The sequence below is a fragment of the Protopterus annectens genome, chromosome 4.part1 (assembly GCF_019279795.1).
Source record: "Protopterus annectens isolate FY-2018-M chromosome 4.part1, PAN1.0, whole genome shotgun sequence".
NCBI lineage: Eukaryota > Metazoa > Chordata > Ceratodontiformes > Protopteridae > Protopterus > Protopterus annectens.
The window spans coordinates 170,943,713-170,970,552 of NC_056734.1; the positions used below are offsets into that span (position 1 = coordinate 170,943,713).

The window sequence follows — 26,840 nt, forward strand, 5'->3', positions numbered from 1 at the left end:
CATGTTAGAGGGTATAAAATGTGGTAAGTTAAACTTCTGGGACAAAACTTCATGGAGTATGTATAGAACTGAAATAGATTATTTTATAGTATCAGAATGTTTAGTTATAGGAGGATGGGAGGTAGTTGAAACAGGATTTTCTGATCATCTTGCAATATTGCTAGAGATAAAGGAAAACAAGAAATATATAAAAATAGGCAAATTAATAAAAGAATAATTGAGAAAGTATGGAATGAAGAAGGAAAGAGATTAGTAATATAGTTATGGAAAGATCATATTACCATGAAAACATTTTATAAAAATTGTTCTGAATGGTGGATATTTAAGAAAATATAAAAAAATGTTTTTTTTACAATGGCAATATGATGTTAGAAAAATAGAGAAATAAAAATATAAAAGAACATATGATGCATTGCAAGATTTACAACATAGTGATAGAAAGCACTTTTACAAAGAAGAAGAAATATAATAAAGAAATCAAGCAAAAATACAAGAACTGTAATGTAAGCAAAATATGTTTATAAGGAAAAGAGAAGAAGTAATGAATTACTTAAGCAGATTAGTAAGGGAAGATGGTACTGCAATGAGAAAAATAAAAATGTAAAAGGAGAAATAGAAAGAACCCAGGAAATCTTATGAATAGTGTAGTACAATATGTACAAGAAATATTTAAAGAAAAAAGAAGGCAGTGGAAAAAAATGGAAAGTAAAAAAGTTAACAGAAAAAGAGAATAAAGGGTTGGAAAATGCAATTTCCTTAAATGAGCTAGATAAAGTATAGGACAAGTAAATGTAAATTTGGCTGCAAGACCAGGTGGAATAGGCTATGAAATGTATAAAATTTAAGGAATTATCAAAAAAATCCAATTAAGATTAATGGTGCATAAATGCCAAACACCAATACAAATGTAAACAAATAAAAATAAATGTGAACAAAATGAAACACAACCAGGGTAAAAAAAACTTTAATGAAGGTAAGCACTTTCACAGGTTAACATCCTGCTTTTTCAGACCAAATAAACACAAGTAATAAAACAAGTCCAGAATATATTACAATTTAAAAACTATCAGCCAGTAAAAATAAGAAATCAATTCTGAAATCATCAGCAACATTATGGCTAGATCTCACCTTCTACTTAAAGGTACAGAAGTGGATGTGTTTATATGCTTCACATAAAAATGCAGCATCTCAGTAAGGTCTAAAACCTACTGAAAAGCTCATGAATATCTAAGGAACATGTGAAAGCACTTATTTTCATTGAAGTTGTTTACCCTGGTCATGTTTTGGTTCATTCACATTTATTTTGATTTGTTTTCAAATATCAAAAAATATTTTTTAAAGATTTTGATTGAGTGATAAAATAAAAGCTTTATATATAAAGAATTATGTAGTGGAATGCTTAAATTCATATGGAAGAAGGAAGACAGAAGACAATGAAAAAACTGATGACCAGTCGTATTGAATAATAATGATTATAAGATCTTTATGAAAATAATACAAAATAGATTTGAAACTAAAATTGAAAATATTATGGAAGATAGTATATATAGTATAAAGGGGAAGGGTTGCCAAAACCTTATTGATGATAGAGAAATTGTGGATATTCTGAATAGAAAAGAATATGCAAAAAGCATGATAGGTGTCCTTAATAGGGCATTTGGATATGAAATCTTATGAGTTGTAATGAAAGCATTAAATATAAGTGAGAAAGTTGGGAAACTGTGAATGTCAGCATATAGTTATACTAAAGTAAAAATACTTGTAAATGGTTGGTTAAGTCAAGCGGTACATATGAAGAGTTGTGTAAGACAGAGATGCCCAATGAGTTGTTTATACTTTGTATTAGTTCTGAATGTGACAGTGTGTAAAATAAATTACAAAATGAAGGAGGTGGGGTATATATCACCTGAAGGGTTAAGAATTCTAGTTCTGTTAACATATGCAGATGACATTATGATAATTGCAAAAAGCAAAATGTGGATAAAAGAAGTAATACTTTTCACAAATGAGTGTCTAGAGGTGATAGGTGTGGCTTTCAATAAAGAGAATAAAGGTTTAGGTGACTTAATAAAGATAGGGATATATATTTTACAATGAATGAAATATATGTGTATAACATTTGGGAGTAAAGATGTAAGTAGAATTCAATAGGGAAAAATAATAGAAGAAATAAAACAAGCCTGCCTTTTCTGGAGAATGTATAAATTATTATTCAGAAAAAAAGGCTTATTTGATAAGTTCAGTATTGATGGGAAAATTGCATATTTAGCAAGTGTTCATGTTGCCAACAGTATTTAAAAAGGAATTATTACAGATTTTTCTAGATTAAATCCAGTAAAAAGATGAGTGTTGTATGTAAATAAAGAGGAAGGAGGTTTAGGGTTAATTGGCCCAGGGGTATATGCTGTTTTATTAAATTTGTACTAAGTGTTGAAGTGGATAAGTATAAAAGATGAGGGATAAGCAGTAAAGTGTATAATTATAAGTCTGATAAATTTGGGGTGTGTGGTAAAAAAAGAGTAAACAGAAAAAAGAGTGTATAAATGAAGAAATGTTAACAAGAAAAGGTATTTTTCTGGAAAATAAAAAATTGATTATATAGAAAAGGATATAAAGGATAGAAAAGTGTGGTATAAGAATGTAATGATAAAACATTATTGTGTAAAATCATTGGAAAGTCTAACAGATGAAAAAAATTAAAGCTATAAAAATAAGGAGCAAATGGTGTAATCAAAAAGTAGAATGTCAAGACTGGTAATAGATAAATTACTAGTAAAAGGAAATATGCCATATAAAAAGAAAAATGATAGAATATGTTTACATTGTCAAGAAGAAAAAATATGGAAAGTGTTTTTGAAATGTAAAAGAGTAAAAAAGTTATGGGGAAAACTATGTAAAGAGCTTTTTTTGAAGCTATAAAAGAAGTGGACAAAATAAACATGGATATAATTAAATATGGATATTATAAGAATAGAAGTAAAGAATATGTTAAAAGAATATATAAAAAAAATTTTATGTCATCTGGGTTATATGGAATGAAAGAGTAAATGAAATTATGTTTGATGGTTAATGGATTTTCGAAACAGTATTAAGTAAAATCAGATGGTGATTATGGAAAAAGCAGTTGGAGTCTAATAGGGATGAATACTTAGTATGATTTCAAAGGAAATTATGAGTATGTGTAAATATTTATTTATTAGTTATTTAACATTTGTTTACCAGGAAAGTCCGACTTGGAATGAAGCCAATTTTTAGCTCCAGATGTATGTCTTTGTAATATATTAGTATATTTATGTAAATAGATATCTAAATCTATCTAAATATATTTGTATATCTATATATTTGTACATTTGTAAATATTTGTACATATGTAAATATGTTGTCAATAAGAGTTCTTTTTGTATATAAATAAAGGACCCCTACTCTTTCCAATTGATATCATGGGATCTTTTACATCCACCTGAGCTACCACCAACTCAAACAGATGGGGCCTTAGTTTAACTTCTTATCCAAAGGGTGACATGGTCAGAAGGGCAGCACCCCCTTGTGCTGCGCTTCAGTGTCAGCAGTTGATCTATATGGTGTGGGAATGGAGCCTACAGCCTAATGCATCAAAGGTGAGTGTACTACCTGCTGGGCCACTGACACTGAAGAATGTCAGTAATACATGATAAATATATGTGGAGGGGAAGATGAAGAACACAGGCAAAGAGAAGATGAGATGCAATATTTAGTTGGGAGGGCGGGGTATTCCTGACTTTCACTGGTAAGCTGCAGCATTGAATGTGATGCAGATAATTAGATGGCTGGAGAATGATTTGCTAAGGTGGAAAGTTTCAAAGGAATAGGACGAGCAAAAGAGAGAGAGAGAAAAAGATGAGAACTAAGAAGGTGGAGAGGGGTACTGATAAATGAGTGTGCGAATGCATGGATAGGGAGATGGATGGGGGGGTTGTTGAAAAAGGTTACATTTATAAAGTTTATTGAATGTTGAAATGAAGAAAGTATGTTGGTGACAATTAAAAACGCAAGGAGGGAAGGGCCTTCTTAGATTGGTAGAAGATTTGTTGGTGTCAGACTTGGAGAGGGAGAGAGGTGATGAGTCATGGCAAGGTGATGAAAGATTAATTTTAAAGTAGGGAGACTGGCTGGTATATAGACCAGTAATGTATAAATTAAAGAGGTTGAGGCATGGGGGTAGTAGACAAAGGTAAAGTCATTAGAAGTGGAGAGGTGAGTGGAATATGAAAAAGGTATAAAGGGAGAATTGGGATTATATATTGAAATTTGGGTGAGGCAGAGGTGAGACAAGGGTTAGAAAAGTTAATGCAAAAAGGGATGAAGGAGAGTGAGATATTGGATTGAGATGCAGGGTAGGATGGAGGCTGGTGAGGCAACTGATGAAGTTTGGTCTGATATATGATTCGCACTTAAGATTTATTAATACACAGAATAGAACCCCACAAAGATTGCAAGAAGAGGGTGACAGAAATTTACATACCTTGTGGACTTGTGAGGTACTCTACTCCTCTGACCTGAGCCATGTATGTAAACTCTCAGCATTATCTTTTAATGTCTGATATTGTTCCTCAGCTGGCTAATTTAGTGTCGTCATTGTCTTAAACTACACCAAATCTTCATGTATAAATGTAGGCCATCATCTGTCCTTCCATACCTAAGGCCTTCAATAATGATTCCCACAAGTCTGTTAGCTTTTGATGTTGCTTTCTATGCTACATAACTTCCTTTTTGTTGCCGCAAATAACTGTCAAATTCAATTTCTTTCATAGACACTTTACACTCTATAGATGACATTTAGCCACTCTAGTCTTATTTACTGATGGTCTTTATGTGTACTAAGGTATACATCTGCATCTGGAAGAAATCCAAAGAAGTTGTTGGTTGTAAAATACTTTCTGAAATATACTGGTTAATGTATTTTTTGTAATACTGGTGCATTGAAGTCCTATATTTTAATCAGTCTGATGTAGAATGAGCTAAACTTTCTTGGAAGTTGTGCAATTGTTTTCTTCATTGCAAAATTTATTGATGGGAAGTTAAAAAATATATATTTTTTACATACAAATACATTTGTGAGATTCCTGTGACTTTCTTTGTCAGTTTAGAAATGTGATGGGGGAACATTGTTTCATGATCAGTACAGATGTCAAAAACTTTTCAATAACCCCCCACAAGACAGACCTTGAATGGTTCAAGATACAATTTTGAATTATCATTTATTAAAATCTGGAGAGATTAGACTCATGAAGAATTTATGGAAGTCTAATAACTTTGTCTTTTTTGAAGGTAAGTAATTTAAGCAACAGCATAGAATTTCTATGGGAGCAGCGTGTGCCCCAGTTTTCACCAATGCTGTATTACTACTTGGGAAGGAAAATAGTTATTACACAATGTTCAAATACTGTGCAGCTTACTAATGCTACCTTGATGACATTTTTTTTATTTGGACAGCTAGTTTGGAGAAATTTAGTGAATTTCTTTCTTTCTTTCTTTTTTAAATCTATTTACTTTTTATGATTCACATACCAGTTTGGTCCTGTTAATAATTATTTTCTAGATGTTAATTTAACAAAAAGATCAGTAGGGATATTACAAACCCAGGTCTATAGGAAACCAACTTTTAGCAACTCATTTCTTCATTTTGACAGTGGCCACCCATTACACCAAAAGAGGATTAGTGAAATCTTAGTTTATTAGTATTTCAGGGATTACATCAAGGCAAGAGTGGTTTGAGGAAGATACCAAGGTGTTGTACAACATGCTTTTGGAAAGAGGTTATCCCACAGATTTGGTGAGAGATATAAAGAACACTGTAACCAATCTAAGAAGTTCCAAATTTGGTCAATTATTGAACATGGGCTTGAACAAAAGCTGAAAACAGAACAAAAAACATAGTGATTTAGATGCTGACATTTACTCATATAGGCCAAGAAATAGTGAAATCATCTTAGTTATACACTAACTGACAGATGTGAAGGACATCAGGGACATTATTTACAACAATTGGATATTACTGAGTAATTTGACATTCCATGTTTATCATTTAACCAATCCTCTAACTTAATCTTCAGGAGAAAATACAACATACAAATTGGTTTTGGAGAAATGGGTAGGGATATTTGACACTATTAATGACTTCAAAACAAAAATTACGGGCGTTGTAATCATTGATGTTAATACCAAGGCAAATGCTGAGATTATAATTTTTAAACAAATGGATAACAGAGGAAGATTTTACTGCAAGGCATCCAAAGTTGTAAACCTGGCTAGCTGTGACACTGGTCCAGTGTTTTACATAGGTAAAACAGAGAAAGTATTATGTAAAGAATTTACCAACACATTTATAGTATAACAAGGAAAGATGACAAAAGTATTTTAGCAAGGAATTCACTATGATGTTATATGTTCAAAGGATTTTCTTTCCAAGTTTTGGAAAAAAATAAAAGTAATGGTGTTTGGGGGAGTTTAGAAAAATGAATTAGAACAAAAAGAACTCATATGGAAATTGAGGGCAGGTGCTTTTTGACCTTCTGGTTTAAATGAAAATCTTTCCGTCTTGAGTGAACTGAAGAGAGCACAAAATCATTTATAAATTAACTTTGTTTTTATTTTTTATATAGGCACAAAATATAGGTAAAGTGACCTAATAAACATATATTTTACCATTATATTTTTTATTATTGTATTTTATACCTGTGATGTCTTTTTAAATTGGTTTTACCAGTTGGTCACATGATGTTTAAGAAGATTTTAAACAGTGGTTTGTATGTCTTTTATATGGTGCTGATGAAGTCCAGGACAATACAGATAAAAACACTTAACCGGTTTCAAAAATAAATAATTTCATTTACTCTTTAGCTACGTCAGTACATTTTACTGCATCTTTTATAGTCATTGGTTGGTCTTTTTTGTGGTTAAAATCAGATAGTAGTGACTTAAAAGACAGCAAAAAACAAGAGTGTCAAATTTCTTTTATCCAGCCAACACCAGTCCCATAGCTGTCAACCTCTTACCTGCAGAATAAGGGACAAATCCCAATATAACGAGTGAGACTTTTTATGATATAATTACTATTGACACTAAGAGTTAATAGAGTAAGAGAATGTGAAATAACATAACTGAAGCAAAAGACATCTATAGCTCTTATTATTGTTATTTTTATTAGGTGCAATCCATCACCTTTTCTCCCAAAATTGCCAGTTTTACTAGGGATTAGGAGGGACACTGAGAAATTCTGAGCCAAAACCAGGGAGAGTTAAAATGTATGCCCAACCCCTACCCAGATGTTATACTCATGATATCTGACGGGCATGTAGTAGGTTTCATCTTTGCTAGTTCATTACACACACAGACACGTTGCCATACATTACATTCCAAGTTGCTCCACGCAGTTCATGAAGCCGAGCTGATCACTGCCAGTATCACAATAATAGTAATAATAATAATAATAATAATAATAATAATAATAATGATGCTCTCACTGTTTCTTTCAGCTGTCCAGAATTCAGTAGAATATTCCTCCCCATTCCCTTAAGATACAGCTACCCAGTAAAGCCAGGCAGAAAACTATAGTTTTAATTAAAAAAATGCATCATATTCTTGCTAACCCCCTCTTTTGTCAGATCCACACAACAAACCAAAAGGTAGCTCCAGCAGAAACTAAATCAAAATCAGAAAGTCAAATCAACAAAGTAACTCCTAGAAAAATGATTTAATAAACATACAAAAGCAGGCTTTCACACCAAAAAGTGTTTCTTCAGGCAATAATGCAAGACATAAAATTATACTTAACATTGGATGCACAGTCATATGTCAACAAAGTACCAATAACATTTATTTAATATAGCTACATTTCAAAACAGGTTTAATTGATGCTGCTTCATTTAAACCTGGTTAAGTGTCTGCCTTAAGGTACAAATCCATTTATATTATGCACTCACTGTCAAACTAACAATATCAGATGAATACTGTGCTCCAGCACTTGCAAGACAACACATTTAAAAGCATGTTCCTCACCTTCTTTCTGCTTCTTCTTCTTTCAGCTAGCTTTCAGGCTAGGGGTCGCCACAGTGGAACACCTGTCCACTCATGATTGGCAGCAGAGTTTTACAGTGTCGAGTTGCCAGCCCGGCACCCAACCTTCCACAGAAGGCACACACACACACACTCACACCTAGGGCCAATTCAGAGTGTCCAATCTACCTACAGCATGTCTTTGTGAAGTGGGAGGAAACTGGAACACCCGGAGGAAACCCACATGACCACAAGGAGGACATGCAGACTCTGCACAGAAGGCACCCCAGCCAACGATCGAACCAGAGAACCTCTTTCTGTGAGGTGGCAATGCTAACTGCTGCACCACCGTGGCCACCCGTTCCTGACCTTCTTTCTTAATATGTTTAAATAGTGCATTTACTTCAGTATTCCTTCTAATAGCTGATACATTCTGACAGATGCCTTCCCTTAATTTTCTGTTAGTCTTAGCTATATAAAGTCCGGACAAGCTATGCATAAAGAAAGGTGTATCACATTTCACTATCATAGTCATCAAAAGCAGAAATAAAAAAAAAATCTTTATCTAACAATGGATATTTGAAACTGTTCCCCTTATAAATGAATTCACAAAACCTGCAAGTATAACAGGACCACATTCCTTTCTTTTGACTGTGTCTCACATCTAACATATTATGCTATTCTTTATAACATAACATTTGCTTTCACATTCTATATTTCTAAAAATGCTGAGTGGTTGATCTAAAATTGTAGTACTTAATCCCTGAATACCTGCTAACATATTCCAGTGCTTTTTAATCATATTTTGTATTTTATTGGTTGTAGTATTATAAGTTAAGGTATACCTCATCTGAGTATTACTAACTGCACAAGATCATTAATAATGCTTAATATTTTCTGAAAAAATGGTCCATCACCTTCACACCTTCCCTTCATAATCATATCCTTTGCATCCTGCACTTCATGTGAATAATGTCTACATAGAAAATGATGCTCCATACAATCAAGCTGTTCATAAAATCTGTCATCCTTAGTATTCAGCCTGTTGACCCATAACATCTATCCCTTTCTTATCTTCTTAAAAAGTGTTTCTTAAGAATAGAAGTGTCCAACAAACCATCCCTCGATTTAACTATACCAATATCGAAGAATTCAATACAAGTTGCAACCTTAAAAACCTTAAAAAATAAACTGTATTTGTCAGGTAATCTGCAAAAGCATATAAATCATGTGCAATCCCTTTCTATAACATAAAAATATCATCAAATCTCTTATACAGGAAAATATTTTGGTTGTATTATACAGTATTTAAAACAAATTCATCTTCCCACCAATACATTACTAAGTTAGCATATATGTTTGCTACTGGGGTTCCCATTGCTATACCCTGCTTTTGTTAAGATATAACAGAAGTAAATAGGATTCATTACTGTGCAGCTAAATTAATAACAGATAAAATTCTACCACAAGAACACAGGGTAGGAAGGGAAAGGCGGGGAGAAATTGAGTACCATCATGGAAGTATCAAGAAAACTATAAAACAGTTAAGACAAGAAGTGTTACTGTTAGAGGAGTATAGAAGAGGGAACAGATCAACAAAAATACTCAGAAAGATAGAATGATAAAAGCAATGTGCAATATTATAATGGATCAGGATCTATCATGCACTGTCACAAATAATAAACTAAAAATACCAGCACAGGCAGAACAACGTAGAAGATACACAGATAAATATAAAGGAAATATAAAGGAAAAGTACAAAATAACAAAACAAGGTAAAAGGAATTGGGAAACAAGGTAAAAGGAATTGAAAGACCATCCAAAAAAGAAGAAATCAATACATTTTGGAGAAGTATTTATGAAGATCCTCTGGAACATAACAAAGATGCTAAATGGATAGAAGAAGTAAAAGAAAGTATAAGAAATTCCAAAGTACAGGATATGAAATGGGATGAAGTAACAGCCAGACAGATTGAGACAAAGTTAAGAAAAGCCTCTAATTGAAAAGCATCAGGCCCGGATGCTATACCTAACTTCTGGTTAAAAGTATTAACATCTATGCAGAAAGATTTAACCATGAGTAAGAACTATTTATATGCACACTCTGAACAGACACAGACTTGGCTAACAACAGGGAAGTAAATAGTGTGGGAAGAAATAGCCAGGGAATTGTTATGGCTAGGCTTGTATAGGCCCTATGGCCGATAGCCTACTACCAACCTATGAACAGGAAAAACAATGCTCCTACTTAAGAGTGGACCTGCAAGCTACCCTAAAAATTATAGACAACTAACTTGCCTTCCAACTACGTATAAATTATACACCAGAATTGATGCCAACAGAGTTTATAATAATTTAGAAGAAAACTCAATCATGGCAATAGGACAACAGGGCAATAAAAGAAAGTTATATGGAACAAAGGATCATCTTTTGCTAAATAAAGTCATAATGGAGAACTGTAAAAAGGGGAAGAATCTAAGTATGGCATAGATTGACTACAAAAAAGCATTTGATAGTTTTCCACATAGCCATTGTCTATAATTTGGCTCCTAGAAAACAATAAAGTGTAAAGACTTCTCATCTTCTCTTTGTTGATGATTTAAAATTGTATAGCTCATCAGATGAGGAACTGAAAGCACAACTGCATGTAGTCAAAACTTTTTTAGATGATATAAGAATGTCATTTGGTCTTGATAGGGGTACAAAAGCATCCTTTAAATCAGGAAACCTGCAGCAGCAAGAAAACATCAATTTGAGACATGAATGTGATATAAAAGTACTTGACAACAGGGAGTGTATAAATATTTGGGAATTGATGACAGATCAACAATAAAGCATGAACAAATGTGAATAAAACTTAGGAATATTTTAGGTGACTTAAATTAATGATGAAAACAGCGTTGACATCTAGGAACAAAATTCAAGCTATAAACCAATTTGCTCTTCCGGTCCTAACTTACAGTTTTGGAGTGATTGACTGGCTTCAAAATGTGTTGGGTAGATTAGATAGGAACACAAGAAGGATGCTTCATGCTCACCAAATAATTTATAAAAATCAGTGCATGCCAAGATTATATATTCCCTGTTCTGAAGGAGTTATGGGCCTCCTTGAAATTGATTACATGTGTAGATCTGCAATTCTGAGACTGCACACATAGCTGCTGACCTCACACGACCCAAATGTTGTGAAAGTTTTGAAACGTGAGGAGAATAAATCTAAGATGACTTTCCTGCTTAGTATAATAGAAGGATATCAGTGTCAACCAGGAATGGAAATCAAACCAGAAGTAGATAAAAATCAGACAGCAACTGAATGTGCCAAAAAACAAAAGAAAGAATATAGTGTGAAGGATTAGATGAGAAGGCAAGAAATGTGGAAAATGCATAAATATATTTGCAAGTATAGAAAACTTCTGGAAGAATCTCATGTTGATCAGGACAGAGTAAAGGAATGGTTTAGGAGAGGCAAATTTAAACCAAAAGATGAAAGGTTAATATTGGCAGCCCAAGATAGTGGGCTATGCACACAATGGTTTACAAAGTCCATTGAACATGTGGGAAAAACAGACAAATGTAGGTTTTGTAAAGCAGAATTGGAAACAGTTGCACACCTTGTTGCAGGCTGTGACATACTAATGGCAGAAGGACTGTATACTAAAAGGCATATAAATGTGGCAAGACTGTTTCACTGAGAATTGTGTAAACATTATGGTATTGAAGTAGCTGAAAAACACTGAAACGTGAGCCACACAGCATCATAGAAAATGATGAAGTCTACATCACATGGGATCACCCATTACCAACAGTTCAAAAGATAGATGCAAGAAAACAAGATATAGAGGTCCATGAAAAAAAAATGACAAAAGTAGCACTGATCATTGAAATCGTTTTACCTAGTGAGTACAGTGTCTTGTGTACAGAGAGATGCAAAGTCATAAAATATTAGGATTTACAGGCAGAAACGAGAGCAATTTGGAAGAAAGATACACAGACAGTTCTAATAGTAGTAAGTGCAATGGGTCTTATAAAAACAAATCTACAGTTGTATTTAGATATGTTACCAATATATGTATCTCCATACGAACTGAAAAAGTAGTCATTACTGGGCACATTACAGGTGCTGCGAAGAGCACTTCAGGCTAGCATCAAAGACTGAAACAATACTAATTTCATGAATTTTAATCGTACTTCAACTTAGGAATGTAGTACATTCACTTCATGGTAATAGAAACACAAAAGACTTGGAAAAATTAAAAAAGGAAAGTATTTTTGTTGTATTATACAGTATTTAAAACAAATTCATCTTCCCACATATACATTATTAAGTTAGCATATGTGTTTTCTACTGGGGTTCCCATTGCCATACTTTGCTTTTGTTAAAAATAATCCCTTCAAAACAGAAAACATTATTAGAAAGTACAATGTCTACCAGACTATAGATATTCTTTATAAATAATTCATCCTTGTTAATTTTAACAGTTAAAACATTCTTATTGCCTCTATGCCATAAGAATTTGTAATAACTGTAAAAGATAATTAATACGTAAAGTAACCAAATATAATCTTCCATGCCCTTGCTATTTATATACCAGTTATAAAGTTGCATTAAAAAATCACTGGTGTCTTTAATAAAACTAGACATTAATTGCATCATATGTTTTAAATTCTCTTCTAAATGAATAGAGAGGGGTTTAGTGACCCAACCTCTTGAGCAGACAATTGGTCACATAGATGGATTTAGCAAATCCTTATGCATTTTGGCATACCTTAATACACAGGAATAATGGGGCATGCCACAAAAAAATAATTCAAAGTATCAATAGAAAATTAACCAATCGTATAATCCCTTATTAATTTGCTGTGCAATTAATTCATCACCTCTTCTTGATATTTGCACATATGTAGCTTTGTTATTTAGTAATGATTTAATAGCATTAATATAAAAATTAAAATCCATAACTATGACAACACCACCTTTGTTGGCACTTTTAATCACAATGTTGTCATTTCTGATTAAACCTCAAAGGACATTGCATTCATCCAAGGTTAAATTGAAATGAAACAATTATTTGTACAAAATAAACCATAAATAGCTTCAATACAGGCTTTTTCAAATAACTCAGCAACTAGGTTAGAAACTGGGACAAAAATACTTAGTTTACATAATGTTATGGCAGTGCCCATATCAGAGAAAATCAGCACAAAGTTTAACTGTCTTGTAAAAAGACACAGCTCAGCCAAGGCATCAACCACATTACCTTTGTCTTTAGGTATAAAATTTAAACCTCTTTTTAAACTTAATTTTCAAAGTCAATAAGATAGTCTGTTGAAATATTAATAACCTAATAAATACCTAAGTGCGCTGTTGCCTTGACCTGCTGCAAGTCACCAGACCCTTTGTGTTCTTTCTTCTTCCTCATCTGTTGTTTCTCCTTTCCTTGGTGGTATTGGCATTGGATCATTTTGAGGTAGTGATGGGAATTCCAAAGGGTCTAGTGCTGCAATGTTATTTACATCTATTCCAACAGGGCTATTGTGTGAATGTGAAGGCATACGTGATGTTGCTAGATCCACTGACTCCTGTATAGGTACAGTGGAATTCTGCTTCTCAACTTGGGCCAACAAAAAACTTGCCCAAGTTTAAAATTGTATCTTGTTTAGTAGCAGTAAGTTTTTATTCAAATAATGATAAACTATCAAACACTTCATTGTACTGAGGCTGATGTAAAAATAAGGGACTGTCAGCTTCATAGCTTCACCCTCACTGTTTCAGCATTGCAAGGTCTCTGTCTCCTTACCATACATTACAAGTCTAACCTGACATTGTTTGACATGAATGGTCAAGTGGAGCACCTCCCCCTGGGGTGCTTGTCATGCTGTGAGGTGAGTACATTGCATTGTACAGGGTGCTGCATTGAATGCATTTATTTTTATAGTAAAAAAATGACATAGTCTGTTGTTCTAAAAAATAAATAAGTCAATTGGAAAGTGCTCCCCTCCAAACACAGTACCTATCTGTTCTAATTAATGATTACAGTACAATTCCTGTCACAGATCCACTCACTCCTACCTCTGCAAAATGTAATCCCAATCATGCACAAAGAATTCTATTTGGCAAATGCAAGACTGTAAGAGCTGACTCTGGTTCACCATTCCATAAACATCAGTTCAATAGGTTTGCCAAAGACAAACTTTAAACATAGCAAAGAGCACCTTTTTGGTCACAGATATACTGTTTGTATGAAATAACTGAGCAAAACAAACTTGTAGAGAGAGAACTGAGTTGTCCAAATTGTTATGTGTGTGTGTGTGTATATATATATATATATATATATATATATATATATATATATATATATGAGAGAGAGAGAGAGAAGCCTGGACATTTTATCCCAGGAAAAGGAGGCAGAAAACATTTCTGAAGTATATAAAGACATTCACATTTATATCACTTTTTTTCATATGAACTCAGATATTGGCCCTGACCCTCCCCTGCACACATATAAGTAGACCAATAATGACACTTTCAGAACTACTGCGTATCATGAACTACATATCCTTCAGTTATCTAATTCTGCTGATTCTTCAACAGGTGAAAGACAAGTCTAGTTGTAAAGGAATTTATAACAACAGTTTTAAAGTTATTACTCTTTGCCATTATCTAGGTTTTAGGTATAAAGTTTTTCTGGATAGGTGAAATTGCAGAATCCCATCTTCTCAGTAGCAGAAGGGAAAGTGTCAGGCCTTTTCCTATTCAGGGCAGTATAGTACTCCTCAGTGCTGCCTTTTCTCTTAGGAATGATTGTATATTGTTACTAAGAAATTATGATATTAAATGTATTGATCACTGTTGCAATGACTTTAGCTATATGGGTTATCTCCTGCTAAGGATATAACAGCCAGTCAGCTTCCAAAGCTTCAGGACACCTTCCACATAACCAAACTATCAAGCAGCTAAAGCTGGACTGATAAATGACAAGTTTGGATACAATGCCCTTCAGAGCTTTACTGTTGCCAAAGAGTGTGCTGTTCTGAGGCTTTTGAAGATCGATGGCCAGCTTGTACTTTGCTGGGCAGATAAGTTCCCTTTGAGGAAAAAAAATCCATTTTCTTAATTTTGTTGATGTTTTATACTTTCCTCTTCAGGAAAGTTATTTTAAAGCTAGAAGTGTTTTGTTTTAATGGAATGTCTCGAGATGTAACTTACTTTTAAACAGATCATTTTTTTCCTGTCAGTTTAAAAGCAGTGTAAAGTAACTGAAAAAAAATTTTCTGTGTAGATTTGTATCTATGTTTCTTTTGTGGGGCTGACATAGTGTTTTAAAGTGCTTTCTACTGTTTTTATTTCTGTCAAAAAAGTAACTTTTGTGGACTGGTAGTGTTTCCCAGCAGCTGCTGCTTGTCTTCACTGGGAAAGAGGCACCATTTTTGTCTTGACCATGAAACAGACTACTAGTCCCATGGCTGGTCCTTCTTACAGCCACATAAAAAAAATAGGAAACAGCCTTTGCCACAACAGCAGGCCAGCAATTTGCCTCAGCCACAGGTGGGTGACTCTTCTGCAAACCTCTCAACCTCTTAGCCTAAGCAATCTGGACAAAGCCTTGCATAATGTGGGGACACAGGCTCAAAAATAGGGACAGATTTTAAATATTGCTCTTATAAACGTAGAAAGTAGCTAGAATAACAGAGTTTGTGTTAAAATGTATTTTCTAAAGGATATGAAGTCTGAAACTCAAATGTGTGTCATTATTTAGTGATTTCATTCCTGAGATCATCCCAGTGATTTGCCAGAAAACCAGAAATTTTATGAGGAACAGAATGAAATTTTGAGGCAAAAATCTAGACATTCTGTGAAAATCTGTACATCTGAGAGGTATGCAAGTCTACTGTCATCTGTTGTACCTCAAGCCACATATATTTTACCCTAGGCTCCTCTGTTGTAGAACCTACAGTCACTCTGGACAAGGGGCTAGCTATGTCCTCTGTGGCTGTTTGAGTTCCCTCAGTGGGCAAGGGAGAGCCATTCTTGTCAGTCCTGGGAGGGGGAACAGGGACAGTTTCCCTGTTCTCTAAGAATGCTGTGCCCATCCCTGGGGAAGCAGCTGCTGCCATTAGTAACATGGCTGACCCCCAAAAAGAAGCAGAAAGCCAAGTATGTATCTACTCTCCTCAATTTTCTTTGGATAGGAGTAGTTTACTGGGTCTGGCTCAGGGTTTAATTCAGACTATTGATCCTTCTTGTAATGTAGTTTCTGTTAACAGTAAGAGGGATTCGTCTTTTCCTGAAGTGATTCAAGATTCTGAGTCTGAAAAGGAAGATGCAAGGATGGATACAGTCCCTGCCCCACCAGATTTCTGATTCAGACTCAGAGAACAGGTCAGTTTTGTATTCTCCATGTTGGGGTTACTCTTTCTTTGAGACTTTTGGTAGGATGTGCCAGGGTTTTCAGTAGGAGAACACTGAAGCTTCTTAGTCCTTCAGAAAATACTATGAATTGTTACAGATGGATTTTCCAGAACCCATTTTTCCTGTTCTGTTAACTTTGGAGGATGTGTGCCTTACTGCCTGTAATTTTCCTGATAGTCACACATCTGCCCCTAAAAAAGAAGATAGGATCTATAAAGTTCCTTAGTCTTTTAAATTTTTATACACTGTTCCCAAACCCGACACAACTATAGCCTCAGTTGATCTCCTGCTGCTAAGTACTTAATTAATTCCAATCCTACTCTTTCTAATAAGAATGGGAGGATTATTGGTAAGTATGGGAAAAATTATATACTTCTGCAACTTTGATTTTCAGAATTTTGAATTGTCAGGCTCATCTGTTAAAATTTGTTCTGACAAACTGTGAAAGTATGAAGAATGTTTCATCCGCAGTTTATTCATATAAATAAAAATGTACTTTAAATAATTGTGTTTCTTCTATTGCACAAGTCACTACTCGTTGTTTTCTGTGTGTGTATGACTCTGTTGATACGTCTTGGGCTGTGGCCACTGGTACTCTTTTGAAGAGGTTTGCATGGTTGCATTCTTAGAACCTCCAAGATGGTGTTACAAATGAGATTTTAAATTCTCCCTTGGATAGATTTTTAGTATTTGGCCCCTCTGCTGCAGAAGTGATCAAAAAGTGTGATGAAAGGAACAAGTTGATCCAAGGAATCTGTAAGACTTTTGAGCCATCCTTTTCCAAATTGTCGAAGGGATTTTTTTATCTCCTCATCCAATATTGGCAAAAACCGAATGTACTCACACAAGAACAAGGATGTTGTTTACACCCTGACATTAATCATCTTCAGTTGACTGCCTGGATGATGGGGTTTTAATTCCTTTTAGGCACCTCTTTACTGAGGATGTGCAGAAGGAACTAATGGAGGCAAGACAACCTGCTACTAGAAAGTCATATATTAGCAAATGGAAAAGGTTTTCTAGTTGGTGCCAACAACATAACCAGTACCCATTCAGGGCTAGTTGTTCTCTTGTTTTACAATATTTGTGTGAGTTACTATCCTCTGGCCTTTCTTATTCCTCTATCAAAGTTCATTTATCAGCCTTTTCAGCATGTTTACCCATGGATCCTCCTCTTTCAATGTAGTCTCTCGAAAAAATCTTCTTGAAAAAGATTTTGCACAAGAAGCCTCTAAGAAAACTGGTGGCACTTCCTTGGGATTTCAATTTTGTGTTACAGAAGCTAACACTTGCTCTATTTGAACCTGCTAATATGGGTGACTTGAGTTTCAAATATAGAAAATAGTTTTACTTATTGCTTTGACATCTGCAAGAAGAGTATCTGAGTTGCATGCTCTTATGATGAGTTAACCTTCCTATCTCATTTTCCACAGGAACGCGGTTTCTTTGAGAACTATCCTTCTTTTGTGCCTAAAGTGGTATCCGAGTTTACTTTAAGTCAAACTGTTCATCACCTTGTTTTTTGTCCTAAACCTAAAAATGATGGAGAAGGATACTCCATACCTTGGATGCCCATGGACAACTCAGGTACTACCTTGACAGAACTAAATCTTTCAGATCGTCGGATCAATTGTTCATTTATTATGAAGGTAAGAAGAAGGGACAACCTGTGTCAAAACAGACTATTACCTTTTGTTATACTCACCATAACAAAACTATTCCAGGCAAGGTCAAGACAAACTCTACCAGGGCCTTGTCTTCATATATGGCTCTTTGAAGAGGGTTGAACTCCAGAAGTATTCTAGAAGTTGCTACTTGGTCCTCTGCACATACTTTTGCAAAGCACTATAAGCTTGATTCCTTTTCTAGGTCCAAATCAAGCTTTGCAAAGACTATTCTCCAGGACCTCCTGGATTATTTTCCTTCCACCTGACAAATGTAGTAAGCAAAGGTAATCTACCTATATAGCTAAGGCTACTGCAGTATGATCATTATGATGGACATAGTGCAGTTGTTTAAACTGAACCTACCATAACAGTAGATGTTCGAATGATTACTCTTGTAGTAGCCGCTCCGTCTCTCCATCCCTCATTGTTCTTTTTTATGTTTTATGGCAGGGTGTGGGCACTTAATTTTTGTTGTTGTTCCTAGCAGTGGCCTTTCAGGGCTCAGCCTCCCTCTGTCAGCCTGGCAAGAAAGCTCTGAAGGGCTTCATGCCCAAACTTGTCCTTTAATCAATTCAGTTTGACCTGCTTGATAGTTTGAGCTCATGGAAAGTGCCTTGAAACTTTGGAAGCTGGCCAGCTGTTATATCCTTGGCAGGATGTAACCCATGTAGCTAAGGCTTACTGCATACAGTGATCATTCTAGCATTGTTATGGTAAGTTCAACTTACGCAATTGTACTTCTCTTAGCTTCTGTGTCAGTTGTCCTAGATCAGCCACTGACTGGTGTCAGTGTTTTGTTGGCAGAACATTACCAGTAGAGTATTGATATTGCTTCTTTATTTATTTAGCTTGACTTAAAGTTTATTTACCTGTGAAGACTAAAGTAGGATATTTCTTAATGTTAGTGTTCACAGAGTTAAGCTAAGTGAAATAGTATGGGAAGCTGATGAAATGTACTTTATGCCACGCTTATTTCTTCTTTCTCATTTTCATTTAGCCACAATATTGCCATACTTAACTGCTTTGGAAGAACTTGATTTATCGTGGAATGATTTCATTGGTGGGGCACTGAAACCTTTAACCTTGCATCTCCAGTATGTGAACAGCTTAAAAATTCTCAAACTGAATAACTGCAGACTTACTGTAGATGATATAACTGCATTAGGTATGTTACAATGTTTTTTTATTTATTTAAAAGAACAAGTTAAGTAATAAACAGGTAGTAAACAATCACTATATTTACTTTTTGTACATTTTTGGATAAGACTACTCAAAAGTAATGCTTACAGCTTAGCGTCACCAATGTTTAATTGCGTTGCATTATATTACAATATTTTCTTTGGCTGCATATTTATGAGCATGTGATGGCAGGTGCAACTTATTTATGTCATAGATACCACTTATCTGAATCCGTGATGTCATTGTGGTGTGTGCCATAATCAATATCACCAAAAGCATAATGTGTGGTTTCTCATCCATGACTGCTCATACAGCCAATGTGGTCAGTTTTACTGTCGAAAAAATAATGAAGAAGCTGATTGCATTATTTTATATTTTAAATGTTCTCCTTTCTCTTCAGCATCAGTAGTGTTGGGACAATATATGAAAAGCTCTGGAACAACTGGAACAAAAATGGGAGTTTGTCTTTTGATTGAATATTATTTGGATGAAAGGTTTAGTTTATTAAAAAAATGATGAAACTCTGGCACAGAGCCATGCTATGTGAGCCATGGTTTAATCATGATTGGAGGCATCCTCTCACGTAAGTTGTAGCATCCTAAGAGTTGCCTAGAATAGATTTCAGAGTGTAGGTGAATACAGTGCTCTACAGAGAGGTATGGAGAGGGGGCTCCCCAGAAGCATTTATTATATATATATTTTCTATTCTAACTTAATCTAGTTGTCAGTCAGTATTGTTTGGATATAGACTTCATTCTGTGTGAGAAGTTTAGCTTCAACTAAGTGACCCACATCCATTAATAATCAGACAAAAATGAAAAAGATAAATATCCCGGCAGTTCTAATTTCCCAGTCTTACTCATTTCTGTTCATTTTAAATATGGCAAGATTTTCCTGCAAACTCAAAACTAACTGATATTGTATGTTTCCTCTGGGACCCTAGCTGTATTGCCTGTCGCTTGAATGGGACGTCTTTACTGTCTGTGATCATAGCACAGTTTCCAGATACTCCATTTTCGCCACTTTTTCCTCATCTGTCATGAGGAACAAGGCTGTATTGCTGAAATCCACCATCACCGTCTTCTTCACTAACAAGGATTTTGTACAAGTCGTATTCCAGCAAATATTTAAGCAATACTCCATGACAGGATTTATCCACTGTTGGCGTGGTTTGATCATGAGGGTGACGCCTGAGTGATTAAACAAAGCCAACCGTGGGTAAATCTGATATACCCACACCCAGTAGTGGATTATTGCTATTGTACAATGACATTATTTAAGAAAGAAATTGATTATCTTTCTTACATAATGTCTTTGTATAATGACAGTGTAGTGTTCCTCAGTGTTCTTCCTTGTTTACTGATGTATGCACATGCATATGGGACTTACTTTCCTATGCTTAAACAGTACATCAGTAGAGTACAAGAGAAGAAACAGAGAAGAGAGAATTTCCTTTACTGTTTTTCTGTTTACTTTTTTTTAACTGCTGAGATTTTTCCAAGGGATAAGGCAGAAATACAAGGAAAATCAGGTACATTTCTGATTGTTTAGTTTTGTAGAATGTATCTGATTTTTTAAATATTTTGTTCTCTCCCTTTGCATATACCAATAGAAAATTTGGCCTCTCAATGGTACAGAGGCTGGACTTTTTCCTGTTGGTATATAGTCGATTTATAACAGGCACATTGGTTGGGCTGTCCAATCAACGTGCTAATTTTTGAATACTAATGAGAAGTTATTTTATAACGGCAGTCTTGCATCCACAAAGCACTATCTGTGGTGTGAGTGACTCTATTGTTAATGTCATTGTCCATTAAGACACTGTGCCTCACGTGTTATCATTATTACGCTTGTCATTTATTATATCCTCACAGCTGAGTGACAGAACTGATTATAATATGGTTGGGTATGCTGTATACTTGTTCAGCAGGGGAAATTCTATAGTGAGTGGTATTGCAGCACACACAAAGTACATAATATTAGTGCCTATTATGATATAGTCAAGTGGGGAGACAACCGCTGAAGGAGTGGAAATGATACTAAGTTTTTCTTCTCTTAGTTTGACATGTATGATCTATTATAGACCACCAAAGGCTAGTCTTTATTACATGGGTAAGTTACTAGTTATTAAAATTACTTATCATGCACATGAAAGCTAAAGGGTTAACTTTAATCTTATCTGAGGATTTGGATATGTTGGATAGGGAATGAGGAATATTTAGTGCATTTGAGTGAATAATAACAGTAAATTTTGTATAAAGAATAATAAGAGATAACTAAAGCAGATCTCGTTAGAGCATTAATATCTGAAATAATGGCAATAGTTATCCAAAACAATGCCAACAGATTTTAACAGAAACACTAGACATATGATATACTTTTACCAGCTGGTAGGAAGAATTGTGCACCCCCTTGAGAGTGTGTAATAATGTTCCTGAAGTTAGGCTTTGGTTTAACTATGATACTGCACTTTTAAAAGAAGCAGTATGTTTTGTATATATCAGACAGTTAGAAGTTGCGCAAGAGTAGTTTAAGATCTGGAATAAACAAAGTAAGTTTGTCAAAGACTAGACTGGTGTCTGTAAATCATAAGAGTCCAGGTAACACTGTTGATGGTTTACCATCTGAAATTAGAGAATTACTATAAGAGAAGGGACATCTTTTTTTAAGGCTACTTGGAAGGTAAGTTCAAAAGGATTAAAAACAAAATGTAATACACTTTTAAATAAATAGCATTTAGTAGAATATTCAAAATGGGGGAATGTCGGAAGAAAAATTCAAGCGAGTCACATCTGCCTCAGGTGATGAAAATTTCCTTTATTAACTGCTAACCAGATTACAGCAACATGTTGGCCAAGATGATCTCAATCTGATCAGCTTGTTTACTGACATCAACTTTTATACTTTCCTGTTACTAGCCAAAATAGCTTTTGTTACATTTCTGACAGTTGGCTATGAAAAACATCTAGGATCACAAATTACCTCAGAAAAGAATGTTTTATCTCAAAACCACAGCTAGTGTAGAATATTTACCTCAAAACCACAGTTAGTACAGAATGTTCAAAAGGTACAGAATACTTAGTTCAACAGTGGTAGCTGGAATTTTCCAGGACACACAGCTTGCCTCAGTAAATTAACTCTTACTCAGCCGTGCATCCTTTTACCAAGCTTTCATTTAACTGCAGTTAGCTTTCTTTATTCAGAAGTATAGAAAACAGATGTTATTCAAGTTCATAAGCAAACTACATCTATCATAGATAAAGCCCATCTTTAATAAACATGGTTCAATGACCTTTTCTTACCAACACTTCAGCAAATAGCATATTCATTTTGCTAGATGGGAGAAAGAGACAAATAACAGTATGTTTTAAAACTTTTTCTCTTAACATTTCCCCCCATCAAAACACTTTTATTTGTCTTTTTATTTCAGCAATATATGGTAAAAACTAAGTTTTTCTTTGCATACATTACTTCATTTGCAAGACAAACTTTTAAACTTCAAAACATTTGTAAAAGTCACATTTCAATGTATTCACTTTCACCAGTCTGTTGCAACTGCTGGTACATCATCTTCGTAACAGCAGTATCAACCAGTCTTTGTAGAAGACCTCTGATACAGGGTATACAACAGCAACCACATACCACCACGATAGCCACAGCGACTCCGACGGACACCAGGAAACTGCTGATGAGATGACTCCATTTTCCAAACCACACTTGTAGAAAGTCTGTGAAGGAATTATTTGCCCCAGAGTTCTCTGCCAATTCTTCGGAAAACATCTCCAAACCTTTTAAAGCTCGAGTGATGCTCCCATCAGGGGCAGTGTTATTCGGAATATATGTACAACAAAAAGTCCCAAACATCTTGCAAACTCCTCCTTCTTTGGCCAGGAGCATATCCAACGCAATTCGATTTTGCCATGCCACCTGCGAAGTGGCCTCTAGTTGTTCAGCAATTCCTTTCAATGCATCTTTGGTATAGTTCACAAAACGCTGCTGGTTATAGTAAATGTAGTTGATCCAGTCCACATTCTTATTGGGTTGAATCCAGACAAAGTTGGATGCAAAACCAGCCGCTATTTGGTTTATTGCTTTGTATTCATCAGGCACACCTCTTGGTACGCCAATGCTATCTATGTAGACACTACTATCAAAGGATTGCTTCTGTGCCTCTCTTTTTCTCTTATTCAACCACCTCGGCTTTATTTCAGGTTCTCTTACGAAATTGCTTGCTGGAACTGGGAAAATGTAGAATGGCAGAATTAACTTTGCAAGTGCACAAGTTCCCTTCCAGGGAATCGTAAGCCTTGATCTGAGTTTGTTGTCTCCACATAACCACCATACGTCTGCCAAACTATGAGTTTGGTTTTCCAGAAATGGATTTTCATTGCCATTCACAGTAACATTGCAATAATTCTGTCCCATATTGCCATAATTCTTTCCTGTGCCATCTCTGGAAATGCACATATATGAACCTGGATAAGAGATTGCTGTAGGCGGTTTCACAACTTTGCTTATGATTGGAAAACGCTGGGTTTCATCTTTGCATTTATCTTCGGTTTTGTTGAAGAATAACTTTAACAGACACGTTAGGTTACCTTCATCTCGCATCAATGGGACTGTCGCTAATTGCTGTTTACCTTCAGCACAAGAAACACAGTTCTCACGATGTGCCTCTCTGGTACTATATCTAACCCAAGATAACCATTCGTTACGGTGTACGAATCCCGTCTCGAGTAACAATTGTTCTTCTTCTGTGAAGACAAAATCTGCTTTACTTGTAGCATTTTTAAGGCTTTGCACTTTAAGTTGGAGGGTCCCCAAAGGATCAGTTCCAATTGGAAGAGACACTCTAATTCCATAAACTCCTGAATCACTTTCTTGTGGTGACACGATGGTTATAGTAATTACTTCGGTACCTTGGAAATGCACAATTTTTATTCTTTGTTGCCTGCTCTTATCTTTCTCCGGTATCACTGCACCACTTGTTTCCCATCCATTCACATCTGTTGACCACCAAACATTTGACCAGGACGCTCAGTCTCTATTGCACAAGTATTTTGCACGAGTCAGGAAATCATCACTGTTCCATTTAGAACAGTCCAAAATTCCTTCACAAAGTTTCACCTTAAACACAGTAGTAACACCTGTTTGCGCCTGCAGCACCACCATTCCTTTTTCTCTCACAACTGTTCCTTCTTGTATGGATATATTTACTTTCGCCACCAAAATCATCATCACGTAACAGTTCAAGTACCAGTTGAACATGGCCATCCTTCCTTTGTAGTCAGACTTTGCGTTCAGGGGTCCGATGGAGTCTGACCAACATCAATGGTAGAAGGAAAAGTCTTAAGTTTTTTACAGTGGGTGATATGAATCCACGAAGTCCTCTCTGCGATCTTTACAGCCATAGGTGTTGAGATAAGTACTTGATATGGGCCTTCCCACCTGGGGGATGACCAGTTCTTTCTCTTCACAATTCGGATCCACACCCAGTCAACAGGTGCCACGCTTAACAAGGCTTCACCTCTGGAATCTGAAAAGGAGTCATTGGTTACAAGAGACTTGACATTTAGCAGCTTCTTCATATAATCCGCCAGATCCTCACCCCCCTCACGTTCTGCTGGCAACAATCCTTGCCACTGCGGGATGTAATATGGTCTCTCAAACAAAAGTTCAAATGGTGTAAGTCTTTTGTAGGAGGGTGAGATTCGCATGTACAGGAGTGCCAATGGAAGGCACGCAGTCCAGGATCTATGCGTTTCTGCCATCAAGTTTGCGGAGTTTACTCTTCAGGACACCATTGTGTCTCTCCACCAGTCCAGCTGACTGTGGATGGTAAGCACAATGGTACTTGAGATCAATTTGAAACACTTGACCCAACTTCTGAACAATCTGGTTAACAAAATGAGACCCATTATCACTATAAATGCGCCTTGGTAGGCCAAATCGGGGAATTATTTCTGTTGTTAAAAGCTTAGCTACTGAGTGTGCATCAGGATGTTTTACTGGAAAAGCTTCTACCCACTTAGAAAAAGCATCAATTATGACTAGACAAAACCTTTTTCCCTCTGAGGATGTCAACTCAATAAAGTCCATACAGAGTGTGTGGAATGGATATGGAGGGGTAGGGAATGCCTGCTGAGATTTTTTAACTCCCCCCTGAGCATGATACTTTGCACATAATAAACAAGATAAACAGAATTGCTTTGCATAAGTTGAAAATCCTTTACACCAAAACACCTTAGACACTATTTGAACCATTGTCTGTACTCCTACATGGGCAGGTCCATGGCTAACCAATGCAGCATACCTAAAAAGGTTTGAGGGTAATACCATTTTGCCATCTGATGCCCTATACAACCCATCCTGTTGGGTAATACCATATTTCACCCAACAACATTTTTCCTTCTGTGTTGTCAATGTTTGCATTACTTTTAGTATCTCTAAGTCTAAGAGGTGTCCGGGCTCTAAATCATTGTCATGTAAAAGCAAATCATTTTCTTGAGCTGCCTTTTTTGCAGCCATATCAGCAAAAGCATTTCCCCTGGAGACAGGATCTTTTCTATTGGTATGTGCGGAACATTTACATATCGCTATCTGAAGTGGTAGTTGCACTGCATCTAACAACTGTAAAATTAAATCTCTGTGATTTATTGGTTTGTCTGTCACAGTAACCATTCCTCTATTCTTCCATTGTTGGGCGAAAACATGCACAGTGGAGAAAGCATACTGACTATCTGTATAAATTGTCACTTTTTTACCCTCCCCTAAGGTACAAGCTCGAGTCAAAGCCAATAACTCAGCTGCTTGGGCAGAATAAATGTTTGACAATCCTTTTGCTTCCAAAACTTCAGTTTCTGTGGTGACTGCATACCCTACTAGTGTTTTTCCTACAGTGTCCTTCTTTGCTGATCCGTCTACAAACAAAACGAGATCAGAATCTACCAACGGAATATCCTTTAAATCTGGTCGGGGAAGTACTTTGTTATGAATGCTCTCTAAACAAACGTGTGGAGTACCTTCTTCTGGAGTCGGCAAAGGTGTCGCCGGATTAAGAGTAGTACATCTTTCTATGGTCATATGTGGCTGTGTCAGCAGCACTGTCATACATGACAAATGTCGACTAGGAGATAAAAAGGTTATCTTATCTTGCAAAAGTATAGTAGCTACTGAATGTGGAACTCGCAATTTTAATGGGTGGAACAAAACTAATGATGCTGAGGTTTGCACTGCCATGGCGGCTGCCACTACAGCTTGAACACAATGCGGCAATGCCCTTGCAACAGGATCTAATCTGGAGGAATAAAAAGCTATCGGTCTCTGTTTATCCCCATGTACTTGTACCAGAACCGAAGTCATATATCCTCCCTTACAATCAACCATTTGTACAAACTGCTTAGAATAGTTCGGAAAACCCAAAACAGAGGATTCTGCTATCAATTGCTTAATTCTATTAAATGCTTGTATTGCCTTATCTGTCCACTGTATATTACTTTTAGCTGCCATGGGAGTGTCATAGATCAGTGCGGTCAATGGCCCTACTTCTT

General features: G+C 35.6%; 1 protein-coding gene across 1 annotated transcript in view; it reads left to right on the top strand.

Annotated features, from left to right (window-relative positions):
• The window catches only part of LRRC31 (leucine rich repeat containing 31), a 500,475-nt gene that overhangs the window by 165,346 nt on the left and 308,289 nt on the right, over positions 1-26,840 (top strand). The window contains exon 4 of the mRNA XM_044070078.1: positions 19,109-19,276. Within this exon, the coding sequence (XP_043926013.1) occupies positions 19,109-19,276 (168 nt within the window). The remainder of the gene's footprint in view (positions 1-19,108; positions 19,277-26,840) is intronic.